The sequence below is a fragment of the Spermophilus citellus genome (genome assembly GCF_964194105.1).
Source record: "Spermophilus citellus genome assembly, chromosome: 6".
NCBI lineage: Eukaryota > Metazoa > Chordata > Mammalia > Rodentia > Sciuridae > Spermophilus > Spermophilus citellus.
The window spans coordinates 5,418,797-5,442,170 of NC_138187.1; the positions used below are offsets into that span (position 1 = coordinate 5,418,797).

The window sequence follows — 23,374 nt, forward strand, 5'->3', positions numbered from 1 at the left end:
CATTCAGGGTCCTCCCTAGAAAGGTGCATCTTCTCGAAGCTCTTTCGCTCTTCTTTCTGCTTCCTTGCTGCTAGGAGGGGAGCAGATTCCCTCTGACACGCCCTTTCCCTATGATGTGTTGGGCAATGGAGTTGGCTGGCCATGGACTGAAACTTCTGATACATGACCCAAATCTACTTTTCCTTCTCTAAGCTGTTCTGGTTGGGTGTTTTGATCACAGCGACACAAAGCTGACTAAAACAACTACCTTCTTGTGCTTAGGAATACTAGATAGCATTTTGGCCCTATACTTGGGGACATTTAAGCAGCAAAATCACCAACAAAAAGCACAAAAATAAGAAAAACATGGCATTAAATATACCTCCAAAAGAACATTTTTAGACAGTGTACCCTTATTTTTTAAAGAGAGAGAGAAATTTTAATATTTATTTTCTAGTTTTCGACGGACACAACATCTTTGTTTGTATGTGGTGTTGAGGATTGAACCCGGGCTGCACGCATGCCAGGTGAGCGTGCTACCACTTGAGCCACATCCCCAGCCCCCTTATTTTTTATAAAAAAAAAAAATTATTTGCTTTTTAGTTTACATGACAGTAGAATGTATTTTGACATATTATATATACCTTGAGTATAGCTTCCCATTCTTGTGATTATACACTATGTGCAATTATATTGGTCATGTATCCATAAATGAACATAGGAAAGTATGTCTGATTCATAACTTATACCTGGGGAACTTCTACCTGTCCTTAAACCCCCAGCTTAAATATCTACTGCCTATCCTATTTCCATCCCCTTTCTGGAGTATGTACCCTTACTTGACTTCGGCTGAGAAAAAATGAGAAAGCACCACAAAGTATTGATTTTGCGGTGTGCAGGGGAATTTGCAAATATGAAATCTGTGAATAATGAAGCGTGACTAATTCTACTGCTTACAGCTCTTCAAGGGCTTTAGATTCCATTTATAAAATCCAAACTCCTGGGGTTGGGGATGTGGCTCAAGCTGTAGCGCACTCGCCTGGCATGCTTGTGGGCCGGGTATGTTGTGTCCGCCGAAAACTAAAAAATAAATATTAAAAAATTCTCTCTCTTAAAAAAAAAAATTCAAACTCCTTACAATGGCCTACAAGGCTGTTTTATACATAGCCCAGCAGTGCCGGGGTGGTGGGATAGATTTTGGAAAGGTCAAAGAAAGTGCCCAGACACAACATGGGAGACAGACAATTTATTAAGGAAAATTCATAAGAGCTCCATGACTGCCCCAGAAGAGCTCAGTGGCCAGGCTGACAGCACGCCAGTCCCTCATAATATTTCCTCTCCTTCAGTGTTTTGTCCAATGGCAATTGGCTAGAGAAGTCACACATATCCTTTATATAGTACCCTGGGTCCTACCCACCCACTCAGAAAGGGGTTTTATAAAAGGCTGTAGAATCAGTGACGTCTTTATTATTTTTTATTGTTATTTTAAAATATTTATTTTTGTCAATGGACCTTTATTTACTTTTTATTTATATGTGGTGCTGAAAATTGAACCCAGTGCCTCATACATGGTAAGCAAGCGCTCTACCACTAAGCTATAACACCAGCCCAGCAGTGACATCTTTAGCATTAGTTTGTTTAGTCTGCTTACACAACCGGCATCCCAAGGAGCAACTGCCCTGGTGTACACGTAAGAAAGTGGCTTTCTAATGATAAAACTAACTTGCCCTAGTTCCCTGTGTGCATGAGGGAAAGCCAGTGTCCTTCAAGATAATGTGTATCTGGGCTGGGGACGTGGCTCAAGCGGTAGCGCGCGTGCGGGCCGGCCCGGGTTCGATCCTCAGCACCACATACCAACAAAGATGTTGTGTCTGCCGAGGACTAAAAAATAAATTAAAAAAAAAAAAAAAGATAATGTGTATCTGGACACGGTGACCCAGTCTTGTTCTCACTGTTCCCTTAAGTTGGTGGTTTTGGGGAACAGAAAGGAGGCATTCAGGGACAGTGTTTTCTAACCCCCTTTGCTTTAAGGACGACGGAAAGGCCCAACAGGGTGCGGGTGCAGTTTACCTTCCTGCATCCTCACACCGCGGACCACAGTGGCTTCCTGCCTTCCCATTCCAGCCTGTCCCCACCCCGCAATGGCTCTGCCCTTTCACTTCTGCCTCCTCCTCACCATCACCTCCTTTTCTGAGCTCCCCTCCAGAGGCACCACCCATAATCCCGCGGGGGGCGCCCACTGGGCTTTCCTTCGCGGCCCTGGGGTTGGGGTTGACTTCTGTCACAGTGTTTCACGCCGCCTAACCGGACAAGAGTGCGCGGAACCAGGGCTCGACGACGCCGCGCACTCCTTCCCGCCGCGGGCGGGGCGGCAGCGAGCGCCAACTGCGAGGTCCCGCGACTCTCCCTCCTCCTGAGCGGCTGACGAACAGGCCCGAGGTCCTCCCACGAGTCCAGTCCCACGCCGTGCTGCGCTCCGCCCTCTGACGTCACCAAGGCGAGTCACGTGCCACGCGAGGCCCTGAGCCGCGACGCCTCGGGCCCTGGGCCCATCTCCAAACCTACCTGCCTCCTCTGACGGGGCGCGTCAGGCAGCTGTTGAGGCGGCCGTTCCAGCTGCTGCGCTCGCCGCCGCTGAGGGGCCGCGGGGACGGTGAGTCGCCTCTGCGCATCCGGGGACGGCTTCCGGCGGGAATCCCTCTCCGCTAGAGCGGGGGCTGGCCTCCCGCCCCGGTTTGGGGGATGACCTCGCCGCGGAGCCCCGCCCCGCCGCGGTGCCTGCCGGGTGCTGTAGGCCCCGCTTCAGGACTACAGGTCCCACAGGTCCCCGGGCGCACGGGGGCGGTGTGTGCGCAGAGCCCGCGGGCCGAGGGGCTCCTCCGAGCGCCAGGCCGGACCTGGGCCCTTCTCCGCGTCCCGCCGGCCTCGGGCGCCAGGTGTCGGAGGTAAAGGTGGCGGAGTGGGGGCGGCGGCCAGACTGGGGCTGTTCTCCTTGGGGCGCTGCCGAGACCCAAGGCGTTTCGGTGTCGTTGCGGCCGCGGAGCTGCGGCGACAGCTTCCCGGGGCCGAGAGCCCGGGGTTACCGGCCCTGCGGCCGCTCGCGTGAGCCCTCGTCACGCCTCCCCGTTTTCTGTAAGAGAGGGTTGTGCCATTTTTCTGGGGGAGACCGGGAAGAGAGGGCAGGGGAGCGGAGGGAAGGGCAGCCTCACTGTGTGGCCTCAAGGAACGGGGGTCGGGAGGGTCCCCGCGCGTGACCTTGGCGGTCCCGCGGGAGCCCGCCGCGTTTGCCCTCCCCCGCCGGGCAGGCCCGTGCGGGTCGGGACCTGGCTCTGCGCCGCGCTCCCGCAGGCGGATTGGGGAGGCGGCGGGTGGCCTGGCCTCGGGCCATTCAGCACCTTGGTGGAGGTGGGTTCCCAGGGGCCTTTCCACAGGTGTCAAGAGAGAGGCTGAAAATCCTGCGTCAGCACGACCGGTGGCCGTTGTTAAAAGGACGGGGTCCTGGGGCTCGTCCCAGCCACAGATTCTCGTTCTGTAGTTATGGGGTGTATCCCAGGGAATCTGTAAATAATGAGCTCCCAGATAATTCTCAGGCACATGGGACTGAGAATCTCTGTCCCAGAGTGGGGATCAAGGACCTTCGGTGGGGGGCGATTCATAGCGTTTTTATCACTTTTGTATGCATTCTGGGGATGTGGGCTGGGGAGTGCCTAGGAAATTAGGACCGCTATCCTTGGTACTTTGCTTCTTACTTTGTTTGGGGCTGACACGAGTTGAGTGGGGAAAGGCCTGCCAGCTCTTATTGTCCTGCTCTTAACAGGAAAGAGCCATTCAGAAGACCACCTCAACCTCCCCTGTATTAGGAAAAAATTAGAATGCAGAAAAGTCGAAGGAATTTTACAGAGTATGCTAATGAACTCCATGTAGAATGTACAGTTAACATTTTCTACTTTTTCATCAATCTATCCACCCAGCAGTCCCATCTTTTGTTTATGCATATCGAAGTAAGTTGTAGATCACCAGTGTGTTTTCTTTTCAAATAGTTAAGCATGCATATCATTAACTAGACTCTTACGATTCTTGCTTATTGATTTTTAACCAACAGAACCTCTCAATCCTGAGGACCTGAAGGAGTGTGTAGGTTTTTTCTTCACATGAGGAAAGACCTTTACATATTGCTCTTACAGAATTTAAGAACAGCTAGCCATGGCTCTAGACTCATCCTAAGAGCAGAAACATGAAATATATGAAGAATACTTAAGGGAACAAAATTGTTTTGAGAAGAAGAGAATAGAATGTGTCCCAAAGGACAGTGCCCCAGCAGTTCATTCTGGCAATAACTGAAGTGAGTTGTCAGCTTGTGTGTTTTTTTGGCTCTTTCTGTACACTATAAGCTTGCTGTTTGAAGCTGCAGGTGTGATGTGTGTTTTCTAAGCTGTAGGGGAACAGGGCTGGGTAACACACTTGGCAGGCACATGGTGCTGATGAATTAGAGGTCATGACTTTGAGTCCCTTAGGCCCAGATACTTGGTTCCATAGCCACAATTACCAATCCCTCACCCTATTCCTTTAAGTGGGAGAGAAAAGTCAAGCCTCATGAAAATTCGTTTCCACTTTCAGAAACACAGTACTAAGCATGATGACATATTTTAACTCAGAGAGGACGCAGTTCAGGATTTGTAGCAGTTAAAGTCATGTCATTTTATGTTAAGTCCTGTCCTGTATGTGGAGGATATGCTGATAAGAAGGTAGCATGCAGGGAGAACTTGGGCCCTTAGTGGGGAGAAGAGCTATTTTGGCAGTGATGATGGGGGGTTTCTTGTCCCACAAGGGGACTTGGAAATAGATTGCATAAAATGGAAGCATATCCATTTTTAGGACCCCATAAAAGGCTTCTGTGTTTACCTCCACCCTGTCAGAATTTTCCAAATCCTATCTCTTAGAGGCGGTAGAGGCTGCATTGTAATAGAGTGCTACAGAGGGGAGTTGGAGTCAGGCCAGGGGCCTGCTAGAGAGCTCCCACAGAGGGCCAGAGAGACACTGGTCTGACTGGCTCCTTAGCCTATGGGTCCACTAGGTCTGCTCACCACCTCTTCCGTACTATGAGTCATCAGGCAGTGCTCTGGTGATAATGATGGATTCTGGGACCAGTACTGCCTAGACTCAGTTAGCAAACCACATTGGAGGACCCTCCATGTGACTTTGAAGCTTTGTGACAAGCTAGTTGTCTTCCCAGAGCCTCATTCATTACATCTGTGGTAGGTGAAGAGACCTTGATCTGGTCAGAAGACCTATATCCACAGTAAGCACTGAAAAGATTAGGGTTTCCTAATGTTGACAAAGTATAAACAATTCAAAGCCATGCAGTAAAGGGTAAAGAGGTCCAACAACACTGGGTGCAGTGGTGCACACCTAATCCCAGTGGCTCAGGAGGCTGAGGCAGGAGGATTGCAAGTTCAAAGCCAGTCTCAACAACTTAGTGAGGTCCTAAGCAACATGATGAGGCCTTGTCTCAAAATTTTTAAAAAAGGCTGGGGATGTGGGTCAGTGGTTAAGCACCCTTGGGTTAATCTCTGGGAACAAAAATGGGGGAGGGTTTCCAACATTCTGGTACTTTCCATGAAAGCAACTGTGATGCATTTTTTGCTAATATTGGATCATTTTTCCAGAAAACATTTCTTGTCAACTTTCTAGTGTTCCTGATTTTGTGGGTGCTGTGAGCCCCTGCTTGGTCTGTCCATTGGGTGATCCAACACCATCAGTTCGTACTGCAAAGAAGTGTCTCATGGGTCAGTAAAACCTCTGTGTGTGATATATATCGTGTTCAATAAATGTTAATTCGGCCTGTGGATCTAGTTACAGTGTCCGAGTTTTTCCTTCAAGAAGAAAAGAGTATGGTGGCGCATACCTGTAATCCCAGTGGTTTGAGAGGCTGAAGCAGGAGGATCAAAGCCAGCCTCAGTAATTTATCGAGGCCCTAAGAAATTCAGTTAGACCCTGTCTCTAATAAAACACAAAAAGGGCTGGGGATGTGGCTTAGTGGTTAAGTGCCCCTGGGTTCAATCCCTGGTACCAAAAAGAAAAAAAAAAAAAAAGGAAGAAAAGGAGTCCACAGCAGGTGGGAGTAGGTAGGGAAGGGTACAGGAGTTGCTTTGGGTGCATTTAAGGAGAATTTAACCCTATTCAAGAAAACATGAACAGTTGTCACACTTTCAACTGACATTAAGTAGGAAAACAGGGCATGAGATTTCTGTGCAAGGTGGGGCCCTTTCTAAGTGTGTTGTTCCTACTTGACAGGTTCTCACCTCTTATCCAAGGAAATAGTTACACAAGCATGCCTCAGCTAAGGAAGCAGCCAGACTAAGTGACTTGCACATGGTTGCCAAATAATGGCAGAACAGGGCTACACACACAGCTCTCTTGAAACAATGGCATGAAGGGGGTGACGGGAACACGGGCTTCCCCAGCCCTGCTATGATTACTGCTTCATGGAGTTGATTGTCATTCAAAAAATGGCATTTTTTCCTGTTTTGATTTTGACCATAAACAAAGGCATTTTTATGAGGAAGCATGTGGAATCCATCTGAGCTGTGGCTGTGCTCTGGTCCTAGGGCACGGGTAGTGGGCATTAGGATTAGGAAAAGTACAGGAAGTCCACTATGGTTAACCCCACACTCATAGGCTCATTTATTTAGCAAACATTCCAGTGGTTTAGAGAAGTCCAAAGTAGAGTGGAGTAGAGCTGGAGTAGATTACTGTAGGTCTGGGACATGGGCTAAGCCCAGACTTTTCCCTTTCAACCTTGACCATCTGATGAGATAATGTGGGTCTGAGTGCTGTTTGAACTATGGAATCCATAGGATTTGCCAGCTGGTCAAGGTTTCAGAGAAATAGTTTAGAACTCCTTTAAGCCTGTCCAGTTTTCCAGTGAACTGAAATAGGCCTTGAGGCTGAGGAGCCCCATCCCAGCAGTGGTCAGCCTGGATGTGCTCTCCACATGCTCAACACATATTTCACGTGTTTCTGGTACTGTAGAGAAGTGGCCCCAAGTTCCATCTTCACCCCCAGGAGCTGTGGGTCTGATGGACAAACTGGACCCTTGAGCACAACTTTCAAGTTCTCCTGATGTGAATGACTAATGCCCCAGGCCTGGGATTGCTTGAGTTCTTTCCACAAGGACCGGAAGCCTCCCCAGTCTTAGCCCTTCTCACAAAATCTCATCTGCTGATTTTGCTGAGTATCTTTTGAAAATTCTTCTTGAGGGTGACTTAGCTTCCTAGGTAGATCTGTGGCTCCTTGAGGGCAGGAACCATAAAGTAAGTACTATCTAGCAAGGATCCAGTGACTTGTTGACTCAATTTAGAAGTCAAAAGTCTTAACTCTGAGGGATGGGGTTGTGGCTCAGCGGTAGAGCACTTGCCTAGCATGTGCGAGGCCCTGGGTTCAATCCTCAGCACCATATAAAAACAAATAAATAAAAATAAAGGTATTGGGCTGGGGATGTGGCTCAAGCGGTAGCATGCTCGCCTGGCATGCATGCGGCCCGGGTTCAATCCTCAGTACCACATACAAACAAAGATGTTGTGTCTGCCGAAAACTAAAAAATAAAATATTAAAATTCTCTCCCCCCCTTTCTTTAAAAAAAATAAAAAATAAAAAAAATAAAGGTATTGTGTCCAACTACAACTAAAAAAAAAAAAAGTCAACTCTCAATAAGTAGTGATTTAGAAAAACAGGGCTAGAATGTAGCTCAATGGTAGAGTGCTTGCCTAACCTGTGGGAAGCCCTGCCACTGACCCCCAGTGCAACAGAAAAACAAGAAAGAAAACTTGGGTGGTGATTTCTTTGCTGAATAAAACTGCTTTTGCTTAAACCTACCCTGCTCAGGGGAGAAGGCCTCAAGTGGCCACTTCTCAGCCCTTGGAGTCCCCAGGCATTCTCCATCCCTGAAGGCTCAGGCTCCACATATGTGTGTTTACCAGCTTTGCTGGAGAGTAGCCACACTGTGACCCGTTACTCTGTGGTCCCAAACAGGCCAGAAAATAACTGTACCAGTTGGAGGTGGTGGCCAAGTGCTCTAGGGTTCTCCACCTCTAGCACTTACCAGTTTGATAGCAGGGCTTTGAAGGACTCATATTAATATACCAGGCAGCATGTAGGAAGTGGAGATTCATGGGATTGCCTGATTTCTTAAACTGTACAAAAGCTTCGCAGCTTACTTAAAAAGTGGGGTCCTGCAGTAAGTAGCCAGAGGACCTAGCCCAGCCCCTCCCCCCATCACCTCCCTACTTCACCTTCCCTGCTCTCAGCACCTGCTGTACTCAGCTGCTACTCCTGGGTCATTGCCTGTGCCTCCTTCCTACACTGCATACATGGCTCACCTCATCTTCAACCTGGGCTGGAATATTCCCTGCACAGTGAAGCTTTCCCTGTTTAGGACACAGCTCTGAAGCATTCCATTCCCAAGTTTTTATTCCTGTATACAACTCACTATATAACAAGCTTTACATTCTGTGTCTCACAGTCCCTAGTCCCCACCCTGCAACCTAAAAGTAAGTTCTATTAAGACAGGCACTCCTTCATCTTCACTGCCTAGGAAAGTGTTGACACCTAGTGAATGGTCACAGTCATATACCATGCCTGCATTTCAGTTGTGTTCCTAATAGCTGTTCATCTTGCAATGTCCATGTGCTGTGTCCTTCCCTGGAGTCCTGGGCATCCACTTTGTTGGTTTGTTTGTTTATTACCAGGGATTAAACCCAGTGGTGCTTAATCAGTGAGCCACATTCCCAGCCCTTTTTGATATTTTATTTAGAAATTGGGTCTCACTGAGTTGCTTTAGGGCCTTGCTAAATTGTGAGGCTGGCTTTGAACTCCTAATCCTCCTGCCTCAATCTCCTGAGCTGCTGGGATTACAGGTGTGTGCCTGGCAAGGGCATCTCACTTTGAATGCAGAATTGAGTTCTCACATGCATGGTTATTGGGTTAGATTCTGAAGTTGCTGGTAGAGCAAAGACCTCATTTGGTCTCACTGTCCTTTAAAATCCTTGAATGGCCTCTAAGCTGTGAGCATATGGAAGGACTGTGGCCCTGAGGAGATAGCATGAGCCATGTTTCATTTCCCTCCCAGCCCTATTCTCACCAATGGGTAAGGCTAGGGGGGCCCACCAGCATTACTTCAGCTTTTTGTTTGGGTGCCATGAAGTCCACATAAACTAAATGAGTGGGATGGAATTCCCCTGCTTGAAGCAATTTGGTCCCTAAGACCCCACATTTGAGAATGTGGGACAAGAGACAAGGCTGATGGTACTATAGAAAAGAGTGTTGGGCATGATCAGGACAGTAGAGGTCCTGTCTCAGATCATTGTCCCTGAGCAACTGGGATAGCCACAGCCACCCTTAGAGCCTGCTCCCCGTTCATTGGCACTGCTTATTGTTCCTTTTGCCCACTGTAGTCTCCAGCACTTCACACATACCTGCCTTTGGTGGGGGCTTGATTAATGTATAATACTTAAACGAATGTCAACTGAAATTTCAGATGTAGTCATCTCTGGTGGCTTTTCCAGCCCTGAAAGGTGGTCTCTAGATAACTTTTTTTTTTTTTAAGAGAGAGAGAGAGAGAATTTTAATATTCACCTTTCAGCCTTCGGTGGACACAACATCTTTGTTTGTATGTGGTGCTGAGGATTGAACCCGGGCCGCACGCATGCCAGGCGAGCATGCTACCACTTGAGCCACATCCCCAGCCCTAGATATCTTTTTTTTTTTTTTTTTTTTTTTTTAAAGAGAGAGTGAGAGAGGAGAGAGAGGAGAGAGGAGAGAGAGAGAGAGAGAGAGAGAATTTTTTTTAATATTTATTTTTTAGTTCTCGGCGGACACAACATCTTTGTTGGTATGTGGTGCTGAGGATCGAACCCGGGCCGCACGCATGCCAGGCGAGCACGCTACCGCTTGAGCCACATCCCCAGCCCTAGATATCTTTTTTTAAAAAATATATTTTTAGTTGTAGTTGGACACAATATCTTTATTTATTTTTATGTGGTGCTGAGGATCAAATCTCAGCGTCTCACACATGCTAGATGAGCGCTCTACCGCTGAGCCACAACCCCAGCCCCTTTCTAGATGTCTTGAGTCATAGAGAAATACACATGGGCAAACATAGCAGCCCCAACATGACACACACTCTCACTTCTGCAAGGAAAAAAATCCCAGTTTTGTGTTAGCTTCAGGTTACAGGAATTTAGTGAAGCTTGCATATTCTACATATAACATGAAACTGTACTTTTGCTTCCCACTCACAGTTCCCTAAGAACTGCCATTCCTACTCCTCCTGTGCAACTCCACTGACCTCTATGTCCCTGTTTCTGTGGCCCCACAGAGCAGGTGCAAGTAGTCTTGAGTGCCACAAGAGCAGGATGGCTCTGCTGTGCCCCAGAACTGGTTACATTCTCTCAGGTATTCTTTTTTCTTGTTGTTGGGGACTGGGAATTGAACTCTGGGGCACTCGACCACTGAGCCAAATCCCCAGCCCTTTTTGCATTTTATTTAGAGACAGGGTCTCTCTGAATTGCTTAGCACCTCGCTTTTGCTGAGTCTGGCTTTGAATTCACGATCCTCCCACGCTGCTGGGATTACAGGTGTGCACCTCTGAGCCTGGCTCTCAGGCATTTTTTTTTTTTTTTAAGTTGTAGATGGACATGATGCCTTTATTTTATTTATTTATTTTTATGTAGTGCTGAGGGTCAAACCCCAGTGCCTCACATGTGCTAGGTAGGTGCTCTACCACTGAGCCACAACTCCAGCCCCCCTCAGGTATTCTTATCAGCCCTGCAGCATAGATTTTTCCTGCATGTTTAAAGGCACTCTTGAAAAAGCTGTTTATAGCAACATTGAACAAGTGTCATTTTGAGGCCTGGCCCAGGAACAGTTACAGATCTCCATGTCTGCAGTGTTTTGTGTTTATTTACCAATTCCACCTACAACTTGAGTGTCTCACTAGTGCTGACAGGTCACTGCAGTTCATGTTCTTCCCCCACCAGAGTTTTCTTCAAAATGATTGAAGGAATACTGTCATATGAGAGATCTGAGTGTTGCAAAGCCACCTCTGTTCTGAGGGAAAGCTGAGGGGTGGGAGTACGCTGTAGTTTTCAGGGATATTTGATGACTGAAGTATATGGAGAAAGAAAGGGGATCCCAGGGATTGCTTCTTCCTGCAGCATGGGGAGACTTGGGTGGGTGAGGCCTAACTAGAGGCTCAGAGCCCCTCCCCTGTGCTCAAAGGCGTTTCTGTCCCAATCCATCTGGTGGCTGTGACTGTTGTGACCACATGGCTTGATGGCATGAATAAACCTTGTGCTTTCTGGAAGGTCAGGATGTTATGTCTTGATGTCACCCAGCTGACAGCTGGTTCAAATAGTCAACCCAAAGATGATTTTGTGTCAGCTTAGTGCAGGCAGAGGTAGGAACTTCTTCAGAGCTGCATTTTGATTGCTCAAGTGATGACTCTTTAGGCTTATGTTTCTAAAATTAGTTGACTCTTACTTACCACCTCCTGCCTGTGGGCAGGTGCCATTGACTTTTTTATTTGCTAGTTGTGGTTCCACTTGTAGATGTTTTCCATCCTTTGCTCATTTCCCCTGCCATCTGTTCTTCCTTCCTTTTCTGTATAAAGCAGCAGGACATAGAAACAAGCTTTCTGGAACAGCATAGGAGGCAGTGCAGAGGCTGCGCTGTGTTCAGTGCAGCTCTAGCCTGGCCTTTGACAGGCCAGGAAACTCACTGCATTCAGTTTTATCAGGGACCTTGTGGGGATTTGCTTGCTGTCCTCTGTTAGGTGGCCTGCCAACTCCCCAGGCCAGCCTTGAGACTACTGACTTAACAGGTGCAGTAGGACCCTCAGTTTGCCTGGAGCACTGGGAGGTGGCCTGGTAGAGAATAGACTCGTACTACCAAACTGAAGTAAGACCTCCATGCAGACCAAGCACCAACTTCTGAGAGAGGACCGACAGCCTTGGGCTCACTCCATGAGCATTTTCTCCTCTGGGTAAAACTAGATTGTAGTCTGAGGCTCCTTTCTGGATTGAGGAGAAATAACATAAATCTAGCACAATTATGAGTATTTTGGAGAAAGAAGCATTTAGAGAAGCTGCTCATCACACATAAGGAAAAGCTTCTGTATTTGTATTTAGGTATAAACAAATCACCCCGAATCTCAATACCCAGAGAAAGCAGCTAATGTAGAATCACAGGCTACTTTACATCCTTCCTTCACTCAGCATTGTCAGGACCATCTTTCCATGTCACTGCAAGTAGCTCAGAGTAACACTGTAACACTGTAAGGTAGACTAAGTGGGTCTGACAGTCCCTTTGGTGGGATGTCAACACAGTGATGCAGTGAACACCTTTGCAGGGGATCGCTGCACCAGGTCCATTTTACCTCTAGGGTAGCACTCCTGTAGAAGTCAACAAGAAGAATGCAGGCACACAGCTCTTGTCCAGGAAAGCAGAGCTGCTAGGTACAGGGAATGCAAAAGTAGCTTGCCAGAGCTTCACAGGAAGCTCAGCCTGCTGCAAAGTGTAGTAACTGTTGTTGTCATAGTTCCTGTAAGTCTTACTACTTCTAAGTTTTAAGAACCATTAGCCGTCCTGTGTGTGGTGGCTCATGCTGGTAATCCCAACAACCTGGGAGGCTGAGTCAGGAGGATCACAAGTTTGAGGACAGCCTCAGCAATTTAGTGGGACCCTGTCTCAAAAAATAAAAAGGGAGGCTGAGATTGTGGCTTAGTGGTAAAGCTCTTGCCTAGCACGTGTGAGTCACTGGGTTCAATTCTCAGCACAACATATAAATAAATTAAATAAAGGTCTATTGACAACTAAAAAAGCATTTTTAAAAAAAATAAATAAAAAAGGGCTGGGGAATGTAACTCAGTGATAGTGTCCCTGGGTTCAATCCCTCCCCCAAAAAAGTCATTCCTAATAAACAATAGCAGATTCTCTTTATTTAGCGTCCCTTGTGCCAGGCCCTGTGCTCTGAAGTGGGTATTTTGCACCCTTTTTTTTTTTTTTTGAAGCGAGAGAGAGAGAGAGAATTTTTTTTAAATATTTATTTTTTTAATTGTAGTTGGACACAATACCTTTATTTATTTATTTTTATGTGGTGCTTAGGATTGAACCCAGGGCCTCAAATGTGCTAGGTGAGCACTCTACCGCTGAGCCACAATCCCAGCCCCAGAGAGAATTTTAATATTTATTTTTTAGTTACTGGTGGACACAACATCTTTGTTTTTGTATGTGGTGGTGAGGATCAAACCCGGGCCGCACGCATGCCAGGCGAGTGCGCTACCACTTGAGCCACATCCTCAGCCCTATTTTGCACTCTTGTGAGCTTTGTTCCTACCCCAACATATAAGCAGATGAGAGAAACAGGTCACAGCTAGGAAGTGGGAGGGGGGCTGGATTTGTTCTGGTTGATGCAGAAACACATCTTGACTCCTTGCCTCATCTACAGCCTCCATGCTGCAGCAGGCACCTCTCTGGGGTGCAGCCTCCTCTGGAGGCATCCCTCTGGGCTCCTCTGATAGCAAAGCCCTGGCCCTCTGTCCAGGCCCTTAATGTTGCACTCACATTCTGGGGTTCCTTCAGCACTTTGTTCTCTATATGAACTGAACCCCAGGAGCTGCCTGAGACTTCTCAGTGTGGAGGTTGAAACTGTTTTAATGATAATACAAAAATACATTTTGTAATGTGCTGGCTGACCTTCCCATAGATGGTGCAGAATTAGTGGGAAAGAAACTGCCAAAGCCTGTGCTGGCCATTGTTTTTGTGTCACACAGCATACACACACAAGCCAGTATCAGTAAAAGGCAGTAAATGTTATTAGCCAGGTGGGTGGTGCATGTCTATAATCTCAGCAACTTGGGAGACTGAGGAAGACTGCAAGTTCAAGGCCAGCCTAGCAATTTAATGAGACCCTGTATCAAAATTTAAAAAAGGATTGGGGATATAGTTCATATAGCCCTGGGTTTAATGCCCAGTATCTCCCTCCCCCCAACAAAAAATCAAAAACTGACCAGCTATGGGTGTAGCTCCATGGTAGAGTATTTGCCTGAGAGGTCCTGGGTTCCATCCCCAGCACCACACACAAAAAAAGTTATTCAGTGGCACTTCTTTGGACATGAACAAAGTAAGCCTGCTCCTTCAAAAAGACATGGATTTATTTTTTTATTTTTTTAAAAAATATTTATTTTTTGGTGTAGATGGACACAACACAATGCATTTTATTTTTATGTGGTGCTGAGGATTGAACCTGGGTCCCGCCCGTGCTAGGCAAGCACTCTACCACTGAGCCACAATCCCAGCCCCGAGTTTTTGTATATGTTGCCAGTAATAAGTTTATTATTATTTCCAGTAATAAAATTTGAGATATCAAATGAAAATCAGATTTTGGAAACATATCTAACACTGTGAGCTTGATAGCTTCTTGATATTTATTTTATTATTACTTTTTGGTGCTGGGAATCATGCAGGGCCTTGCACATGCAAGTCAAGCACTCTACCACTGAACTACATCCCAGCCTATTTCATGATATTTAAAGACTTTTCTGATAATATTGGTGGTGATGCTAATAGTATGATTGATTGATTACATTATTTCTGGTTCCTCATTTTGTATTTCTAATATAGTATTCATAGATAATAGCTCAAAAAAACCAAAATCTATTTGTGGTCCTCAGTAATCAAATGTAAAGGAGTCCCGAGACCAGAAAATCTGAGAAACACTGCTTTGGCAGACTCTCTGGAACTGGAATTTCAGAACATCCCTTTGGGCCCTGTCTTTTCTGTCATCTCCCTGCCTCATCCCCTGTTGCCTATCCTCAGGCTCTAGGAGAGCACACATACATGGAGAGCCAGCCAGGTTGACTATCACAATGGGGCAGGAGCATCAGAGTACCTGCCCCACTCCTGGACTTTGCCTCCACAATGGATTGGCAGTAAATCTGATGGTGGTATCCTGCAAGGGGACAGATCACAGTTGCATGGCTGGTACCCATGGTTGCAATGTATAGGACATTTTCAAATGAGAATAGTTTTCCCTCAGATTCTATTGTAGTTGCTGTAGCTAGCAGGTCTGTATCCTGCTACCACCCTCTCAGGATCCTGCCATGGTGGGCAGGTTGTTGCACATTGGCCTAGCTTTGGCCTTGGATTCATTGCACTGCTCTCTGCAGTGAATGGAGGATGCCAGAGTCAGTGCCCAGTGCCCTGAGGTCTTGTACTTGGCTCCTATCTGGGAAGCAGAAGACCCAGAGGAGAGAAGCTGAGCTCAGCACATCATGAGGGGTCTCCTCCCTCCTCTGCCTGTCTCCAGAGTCAGAACTGCCCTTTACTGACCTGTCTGGAACCATACTCTATTCAAAGTATAGTTATGTGCTACCTAACAAACAAATGTGTGGTCAACAATGGACTGCATGCATATATGAGGCGGGTCCCCTCAGATTATATTGTCTGGTGGTGTCATTGCCATCTTAGCTTGTGTAAGCACTATTTCTCAGAATGCAACTTCATTATTAAGTACAGTTCAGTGCTTTTAATATGTTCACATTGTGCATCCATCCCCATGATCTAATTTTATGTTTTTATCTACCCAACAGGCAGCCCCCCTTCTGTATGGAATGGTCCACTAGGACCAGGAGGCAGGTGTCCTAGTTTCAGTTCACAGGAAGTTGGAGGCTCTGACCTGCCCAAGGTCTTGGATTTGAAGTCAGGTTTATCTGGCTCCAGGATGCCATTTCTTTCTGTCCTCACCATTTTCCCATTAATAGGGTCTGGCATAGGGTCCATCCTTTCCCCTGTGGGAGTTGGAGAGGGAGGTAAGGTTTCAGGTTTTGGTGCCATGCTGACCCCATTTTAGAAGACTGACAATGTACTCTTTTTTAAAAATTTTTAATTTTTATTTTAATTATTTAGTTGTTGATCAACCTTTATTTTTATTTATTTATATGTGGTGCTGAGAATCGAACCCAGTGCCTCACACTTGCTAGGCAAGTACACTATCACTTAGCTACAGCCACAGCCCCTGTACTATCTTCTTTTAAATATCTTTTTTTGTGAATGGAACAGTACCTTTATTCATTCACTCATTTGTTTGTTTGTTTTTATGTGGTATAGTGCTGAGGATCAATGGAACCCAGTGCCTCAAATGTGCTAGGCAAGCCCTCTACCACTGAGCCACAACTACAGCCCTCAGACCGTGCACTTTCCTTGAAGCTAAGTCACATTCCATGTGGCCTGGGATGAGAGTGCAGTAGAGCAGTTTTTATTGGTTTCATGGCCCCATCATGTACCCTAAAATCTACTGCAGGCATCTCAAAATATCTTTTCCATCCTCACTCTGGGAAAATCTCCAACTGGCTGCTCCCAGGAGAAGCAGCAGGAACCTCTGTGAGTCCATAAGACCAGGTGCCAGGCTGAGTGAAGGTGCAGTGTGCTGCATTCCCTGGCAGAACTGCATGAAGGGGCAAGGGAAGTGAGGCCTGGGCTCCAGTGCTGCAGTACAGAGCGGGTTTTCATTTTGAGATGGACCCTGCACTGAGCAGGCCCCAAGGCCCCCTGTGCTGCTTAACCAGCCTCACAGACAGATGGCATTTAGAATCCAGATGTCCTCAGTATACTGGGGATGTGGGATGTGAGGGTGGCTTTGCAGAATAGTGCTTGACCCTGTGTCTGGGAGCAGTGGGTAGGGTGAGAATTGTGTCTTGCCCCTGGGAAGTTCCCAGCCCCATCAGGTCACACACCTTTGGGAGGATGGATTATAGCTGCAGTGGGATAAAGACAGGTACCCTTTTTTTCAGGTGTCTTTAATAACTCCCTATAGAAAGGCATGGTGGGTGCTAGGTTGTTGGTCATCAGCACAGGGGCCAATGGGTCCCTGGTGACCGGTTCTATCCCCCAGTGGACCAGGGGCATGAGTGGGTCCAGCCTCCCTCTCTTGGACACATCACCCCCTCTTTCCCCTGAGGGCTCCCCTAAGTTTGTCCTACTTCCCCCATACTTCACTAAATTCTCATTCTAAGGGACTTACTTATTAATGCCAGTGATAGGGATTCTAATGAACAGCTCAGAGAAGACAGGCTCATGAATGTCTTGGAGTTCCCACAGTGCCTGCTCTTGTGCCTAAGACACTCTCCCTTCTTGAGTCTGGAGCCTTCTGACTCAACAGCTGCTTTTCTGCTCTGGCAAAGGCCAGGACCATTCCTTCTGGGATGGATGGGCTTCTTAATAAAAATGCCATCAAGGAGACAATGAGCTCCATGGTCAGTTTCATCTATGAGGCCCCCATAGCCAGTAATCCAGGCCTCCCCCTACACCTTTATGGATATTACCCATACTTCTTTAGCTTCTGGGAAGCACCTCTGCCCCCTTGAACCACCTCTCAGGGTACTCCCAGCATCCTTAACACTGTGTCTGAAAATGGGTAGGAGCAGGAATTTAAGGCTCAGAAGAAATCCTTGAAGGCATCTGACACTGATTGGGAGGCTGTGTGACTCTGGAGACTGAGCTTTGTTGGCTTTCTTGATATGCAGATGCTGAAGGGCTGGCCTGTGGGCTGCTCTGAGGGTTAATACTTGTGCAGGGAATGTCACCTGATTGAGGACATCAGGATTGTTCCTTCTCCATGGCCTTACTTAAGACCACCTCTTGGGCTTCTGCAGCCCCAAGAGTCTGGGAAGAGATAAATGCTCATGGAGCATGTGCCCTTGCATGGCTCTCTCAGGACGCCTGTCTCATCCTACACTGGGTGTGTGAAGCTACACCTCACTGGACCCTTTAATAGGTGAGCCAACATTGCTACTTGAGTTCAGTAAAGAATGTTCCTTGTTTCCTGTGCTTTAGCTGAGACTATATCATCTGCCTGAAGTCTGGGGGGAGTCCAGATGCCAGATGAGCTTATGAGCCCTGGGGTCTGAGTTTTAATATGGTTTTATATTGGAAGGCACTTGGGGCATTGGTGTTTGATTTTGGGAGATCTTCATGCCACTGTCCAGATACTTCTCTCCTTATGAGGGATCTGCTCCACATTATCTGCTGCAGTTTAGGAAGGTAGCTGAATGGATATGGGTGTGAAGGGCTGGGCAGCAGTATACAGCAAGCAGGGCTATGGAGAGGAGACATTGAATAGTACCAGAGCCCTGCAGCTACGTGGGTGTAGGGTCCAACTTCTCTGCTTACCATGTTTCTAAATTTTAGCCACCTTGTGGATATAAAATCATATTTCAGTGTGGTTTTGATGTATGTATGTATGAGATGCTGGCAGTGGAAGCCAGGACCTTGCATGTGCTAGGCAAGTGCTCTACCACACCACTAAGCTACAACCACAGCCTGAAGGAGCATTTTCATTCTTCAAAGTTTGTTTTTAAACAGAGGTCTCAAGTGTTGCTGAGGCTGTCCTCCCAACTCCAAGGCTCCAGTATCCTCTTTGCTCAGCCTCCCTAGAAGCTGGGACTTTAGGTGCACCATGCTGGGCTTTGGTTTTGATTTTTATTTCCATTGTGAAAAAATATTGAGCCTGCCATTTGCACTGTGTATGCTGTTGTAGCAGACGATGAACTTTTTTCCTTGTTTGTACTATTACTCTCATTTGCAAAAAGAAAGTCTCATTTCAGAATGCTATTAATGGTTTGTCGTTTATAATGCTAAGTAAGAGTGAAGGCAAGGAGACCTGGCTTCCCTGCTTTTCTCCTAGTACCTAAGCAGTAGGTGCTCAGGGAAGTTGGTGAAAGAAATTAGGCAAAGTGTTTAACTTGACTGATTCTATTTTTCCTTCCTGGCTCCAAAAAAGTCCGGAGACTAGGCAGACTCATATCCCATCATCCTGACTCTTTTCACAGTCATTGCATGGGTAATGTATTTGTCAAGACTGGAGAGAGGGGGCTGGGGATGTGGCTCAACTGGTAGCGCGCTCGCCTGGAGTGCGTGCGGCCCGGGTTTGATCCTCAGCACCACATACCAACAAAGATGTTGTGTCCGCCGAGAACTAAAAAATAAATATTAAAAAAAAAAAAAGACTGGAGAGAGGTGGTGGTGTGCAGAGGACCCAGCAGCCACAGGACTTGGGGACAGAAATCAGACCTGTGAGGTCGGGCAGGGCAAGAGTGTGTAGTGATTAGGCTTATGGGTGCCACAATGAGTGGGGATGTGCCCAAGCCTGGCCCAGCAGCTCTCACAGGCTAAGTGTGCTGCGTCTTCCCTGAACAGCTCTCCAGAGCCCTGTCCATCCTGGCCAGCCACTGAGGACCCACTTCCTTTCTCTGAGTACCAGGGGTTTGAGGTAAGAAATCTCCTGGAATTCTTTCCCTTGGACCTGGCAGCCTCTGGTGATGATCAGCCCCTCCATGGATGCCTGTAGGTAAGGGGAGGACTAGGTCTGACTGCTCTTCTGTGGAGCCCTGGGTCAGCTTCCCAGGACTGCTAGTCCCCAGGACTGCTGTCCTTGCCTGAGTGACTAGAAAGGTACAGAGAATGGCAGCTCTAAGCTACTGGTCCCCAGGGTAAGGTGGGACCTCCCCTGTGATAAGCAGTCCAGTGAGTTCTCCAAGGCACCAGCCCCAGCCTACTAACCCTGCCTCCAGAGCTGGGAGCTATGCATGAAGGGAATGTGACAGCTTGGGCACGTGAGCCAAAAGCAAGGGACCCTGTGAAAAGAGGGCCTGTGTGCTAGGGCTCAGCTAGATACCTCTGAGGACAGTGACACATCTTGTGCAATGGCCCTCAACACAGTCCTGAACCTGAGTGGAAAGCAGGTTGATTGGGAGCTGAGTTTGTATCTGGTTTTCCCTCCAGGTCCAGAAGCAGCAAAGATGTCCAATGAGCCACCCCCTCCTTATCCTGGGGGACCTACAGCCCCACTTCTGGAGGAGAAGAATGGAGTCCCACCCACCCCAGGTAAGAATCCCTCCTCCCCAGATACAATTGGCACCTCTACACCATTTGTTCTCCAGGATCACCCTGTGTCCCAAAGCAGTGATATCTGGCATGGCCCATGTGCTGACCACCTGAGCCTCCACTTTCTGCTTTTGTCTAGGCCGTACCTCCCCAGCTGTGATGCAGCCCCCACCAGGCATGCCACTGCCCCCTGCAGACATTGGCCCCCCACCGTACGAGCCACCAGGTCATCCAATACCTCAACCTGGCTTTGTCCCCCCCCACATGAGTGCGGATGGCACCTACATGCCTCCAGGTGAGTGTTGGGATCATTAGAGCAACCACTGTGCATCCTTCACTGTAGGCAGTTGGTGATGGGCCAGACTGTGGATGTGAGACAGGGTAGCAGGGCCTTGTGCTGGGTTTGTCAGGTTAGAAGACAGGCACTCAGGGAAGGCTCCTAATGACTGAGTGCTATAGGACTTCTTCCTACCAGGGACTTGGCTCCTAGTAGATGTCTGGATCTCTGCCTATCTGCAGCTCTCCACAGGCCCAAGGAAGGGCCTGTGACTCTTGTACAGGCTGCCAGGTAAGGTGGGATGACCCTCAACACACCAGGCAAAGCTATGTATGCAGGAGAGGGGTAGGAGAGAGGCGAGGCTTTTCCTACTGGGGTAGGGCCCTCATCCCTGCTGATTCTGGCTGCCTAGTCCCTTCATGCTAGAGGTGGGAGAGCAAAGGGAAGTCAGGTCCATGTTCCTGGCTCTCTATCACATTTATCCTGGTCCCATAGTGTGGGGACTAGAAAGGACTAGGAGAATGTGGTTGCTTGAAACAGAGCCCCAACCACAAGTCTTCACTGGTACTCTGTGGCCCCAGGGTACAGGAAGCTTTAGGCTGCACTTGGTTGCTGGGCCCCAGATTTTGTGTTCATGCCACTAGGGCAGGTGGCCAGCCAATGAATGACATAACCTCTCTGTTGTCTTCTGTGCTACTCAGGTTTCTACCCGCCTCCAGGCCCTCACCCACCCATGGGCTACTACCCACCTGGACCCTACCCACCAGGGCCCTACTCTGGCCCTGGAGGCCACACAGCCACCGTCCTGGTTCCCTCAGGGGCTGCCACCACAGTGACAGTGCTGCAGGGAGAGATCTTTGAAGGCGCACCAGTGCAGACTGTGTGTCCCCACTGCCAGCAGGCCATCACCACCAAGATCTCTTACGAGATTGGCCTGATGAACTTTGTGCTGGGTTTCTTCTGCTGCTTCATGGGGTAGGTGTGGGGTGTTCGCAGGGTTGGACCTCCAGGGCTCTGCAGACTGCCTCTGCCTCTTCTCTTCAGGCATCAGCCTTTTTCTCCCTGTCTCTGATTCAGGTGTGATCTGGGCTGCTGCTTGATCCCCTGCCTCATCAATGACTTCAAGGATGTGACGCACACGTGCCCCAGCTGCAAAGCCTACATCTACACGTACAAGCGCTTGTGCTAACAGAGCTGAATTTGGACTCCCCAGCCTGTCAGTGGCCCCCTCCCCATGCTTCGCTCCCTGTGCTCAGTGGTTACTTCTCCACTTGGGGTTGGAAGCTAGGCCACCCTCCCCTGGAAGTCCTGTCCTCTTCTCCTTGCCCTACTCTGAGCATCTGACTCTTCCAGCAAAAATTCTGTCGGCTTTAAGGCCAAGGGCCAGTGGATGGCAGGGGAGTAGCACTGAGCTTGTGTTTTGCTGGTTTGCTTGGTGTTTTTGATCCGGAAGATAAGCTGGAAAGGGGTCCTTATTTTTCCATTTCCTTCCAAGGTCCAGGCTCGGTCCTGACTCTCCATGGGGCCATAAGCTGCCAAAGCAGGTCCCAGCCTGAGGTCCTGCAGTAGAGGCTGTACCTGGAGCCACAGATGTTTCTGCTAGGCTGACAGTAGGGCATCATCTGGACCCAAGCAGAACAGGGTCATAAGGCCTGGGTTTGGTGTAGGGTACACTGCACCTCTAGGGTGCCAGAGGTGGGGCATGCCAGAGTTAATGATTGCCAACTCTGGCCCTCAGCACTCAGGTATGGAAACCCAGGACATCTCTCTGTCCAAGTGCCCAAGAACCCCTGGTACAAGGTAGGGAGGATGCTGGGTAAGTCATGGCCCTGGTAACCAAGAGTGACTCATCCCCACTGTACCCCCTTTGAATTGATGTGCAGACCCCCTTTCTGGCCACACCTCTGTGAACTCCTATATTTTCTGGTGTCAGAAGGAATGCCCATGAACCTAGCCCGTCCTGTCTACCCTGTGTCCTCACTGTGTGTGGGTACAACCTTGTCCAATAGCTGCTATGTCCCAGCTGAAACAGATGGCAGATAAAAGGGCCCCCCCCTTAGAGGCACTGGGATATACAACACCTTCACCCTTGGTTCTCTTCCTGGAAAGCACTAGGCCCTTTGCCTCACCTGACTTGCTGTTGCTGTACCTACTCCCTCTCTTTGGGACACGTCAACAGAAAGAGCTGTGGCGCTGGGATGAGGAAGGTGTGGTGGGTAATGCCCTAGTGGATAACTGTCTTGCTTGCCCAGGGCATAGACCCAGAGCTGTCTTTATTTCCTAAATGGTTTGTCTGTAAACTTGCCCACATGGACACTGTATTCCTGCTACTGTCCCGCCCTTGGTCGCGCACTGCCACTGCATGGCCTCCTGTCACTGTGAATCGTGGCCTGGTCTCAGTTTGTAGTTTCTCATTAAATTGGCCCTTTCACTCCCCTGCCCTGACCTCTCTCTGCTCTTGCCTGGTTTCCTTCTTTTCTGAGGGAGTGGGGGGGGCTACAGGTAGTGAGGAGGCAGGTAGGGGGTTGAGCCCAACTGCTTTGGGGAAACATTATGTAGACCTGCCCTGGGAACCCAGCTGTGACTAGGCCAGGGCAGAAACTGCCTTTGACAGTTTCAAAGTCACCTTTCTTTCTGATGCCGGCACCTTGGCATTCACCCTTGGGACCTGCAAATTCGAGTCTACCCATCCCAAGCTTGGGCTTGATGTCATCCTGCTCTGTAGCTCTTTTTCACTTGGATAGAGCCACTGGGTTGAGACTAATGGTCTGTAGGTTAGTAGGGTACAGTCTGAGCATCCAAATTCTGGAATAGCTCTGGCCTTGGCCTGTTAAATGTGAAGGTGGTAAGTTTCAGTCCTTAGTTCAAAAAGACTTTCACCACCATATAATCCTTTTTTAAATAAAACTTTTTACAAGTGGTAGATTCCTACTAATAAAAATATTTAACCTCACACTTATATTTAAGAGACAGTGAATTGTTTATGTTTTTTTAAAGTAGGAAACCTTCAAAGTGTTTGAGTTAAAAAATCACAGGTCCAGATAGCCATTAGGATATCTGTGACAAAAGTGGTCAAGAGAGACTGTCTTGGGGAATGGGTGCTAGGGGATGACCAACAGTGTCAGAGAAGTACATGAGGTCAGGAGGAGAATATAGTGGGTTTTCAGGACAAGAATGTCC

The 23,374-nt window shown here is 48.1% G+C and overlaps 1 protein-coding gene across 1 annotated transcript; it reads left to right on the top strand.

The window, feature by feature from the left end:
* Window positions 1–2,768: 2,768 nt before the first annotated feature.
* CDIP1 (cell death inducing p53 target 1) lies at window positions 2,769–22,639 on the top strand. Its single transcript, XM_081298564.1, is given in 7 exon segments — window positions 2,769–2,924; window positions 19,231–19,303; window positions 19,816–19,917; window positions 19,974–20,054; window positions 20,056–20,212; window positions 20,896–21,169; window positions 21,272–22,639. Coding segments are annotated over 5 exon segments (702 nt in total). The 5' UTR covers window positions 2,769–2,924; window positions 19,231–19,303; window positions 19,816–19,839; the 3' UTR covers window positions 21,384–22,639.
* The last annotated feature ends 735 nt before the right edge of the window (window positions 22,640–23,374 follow it).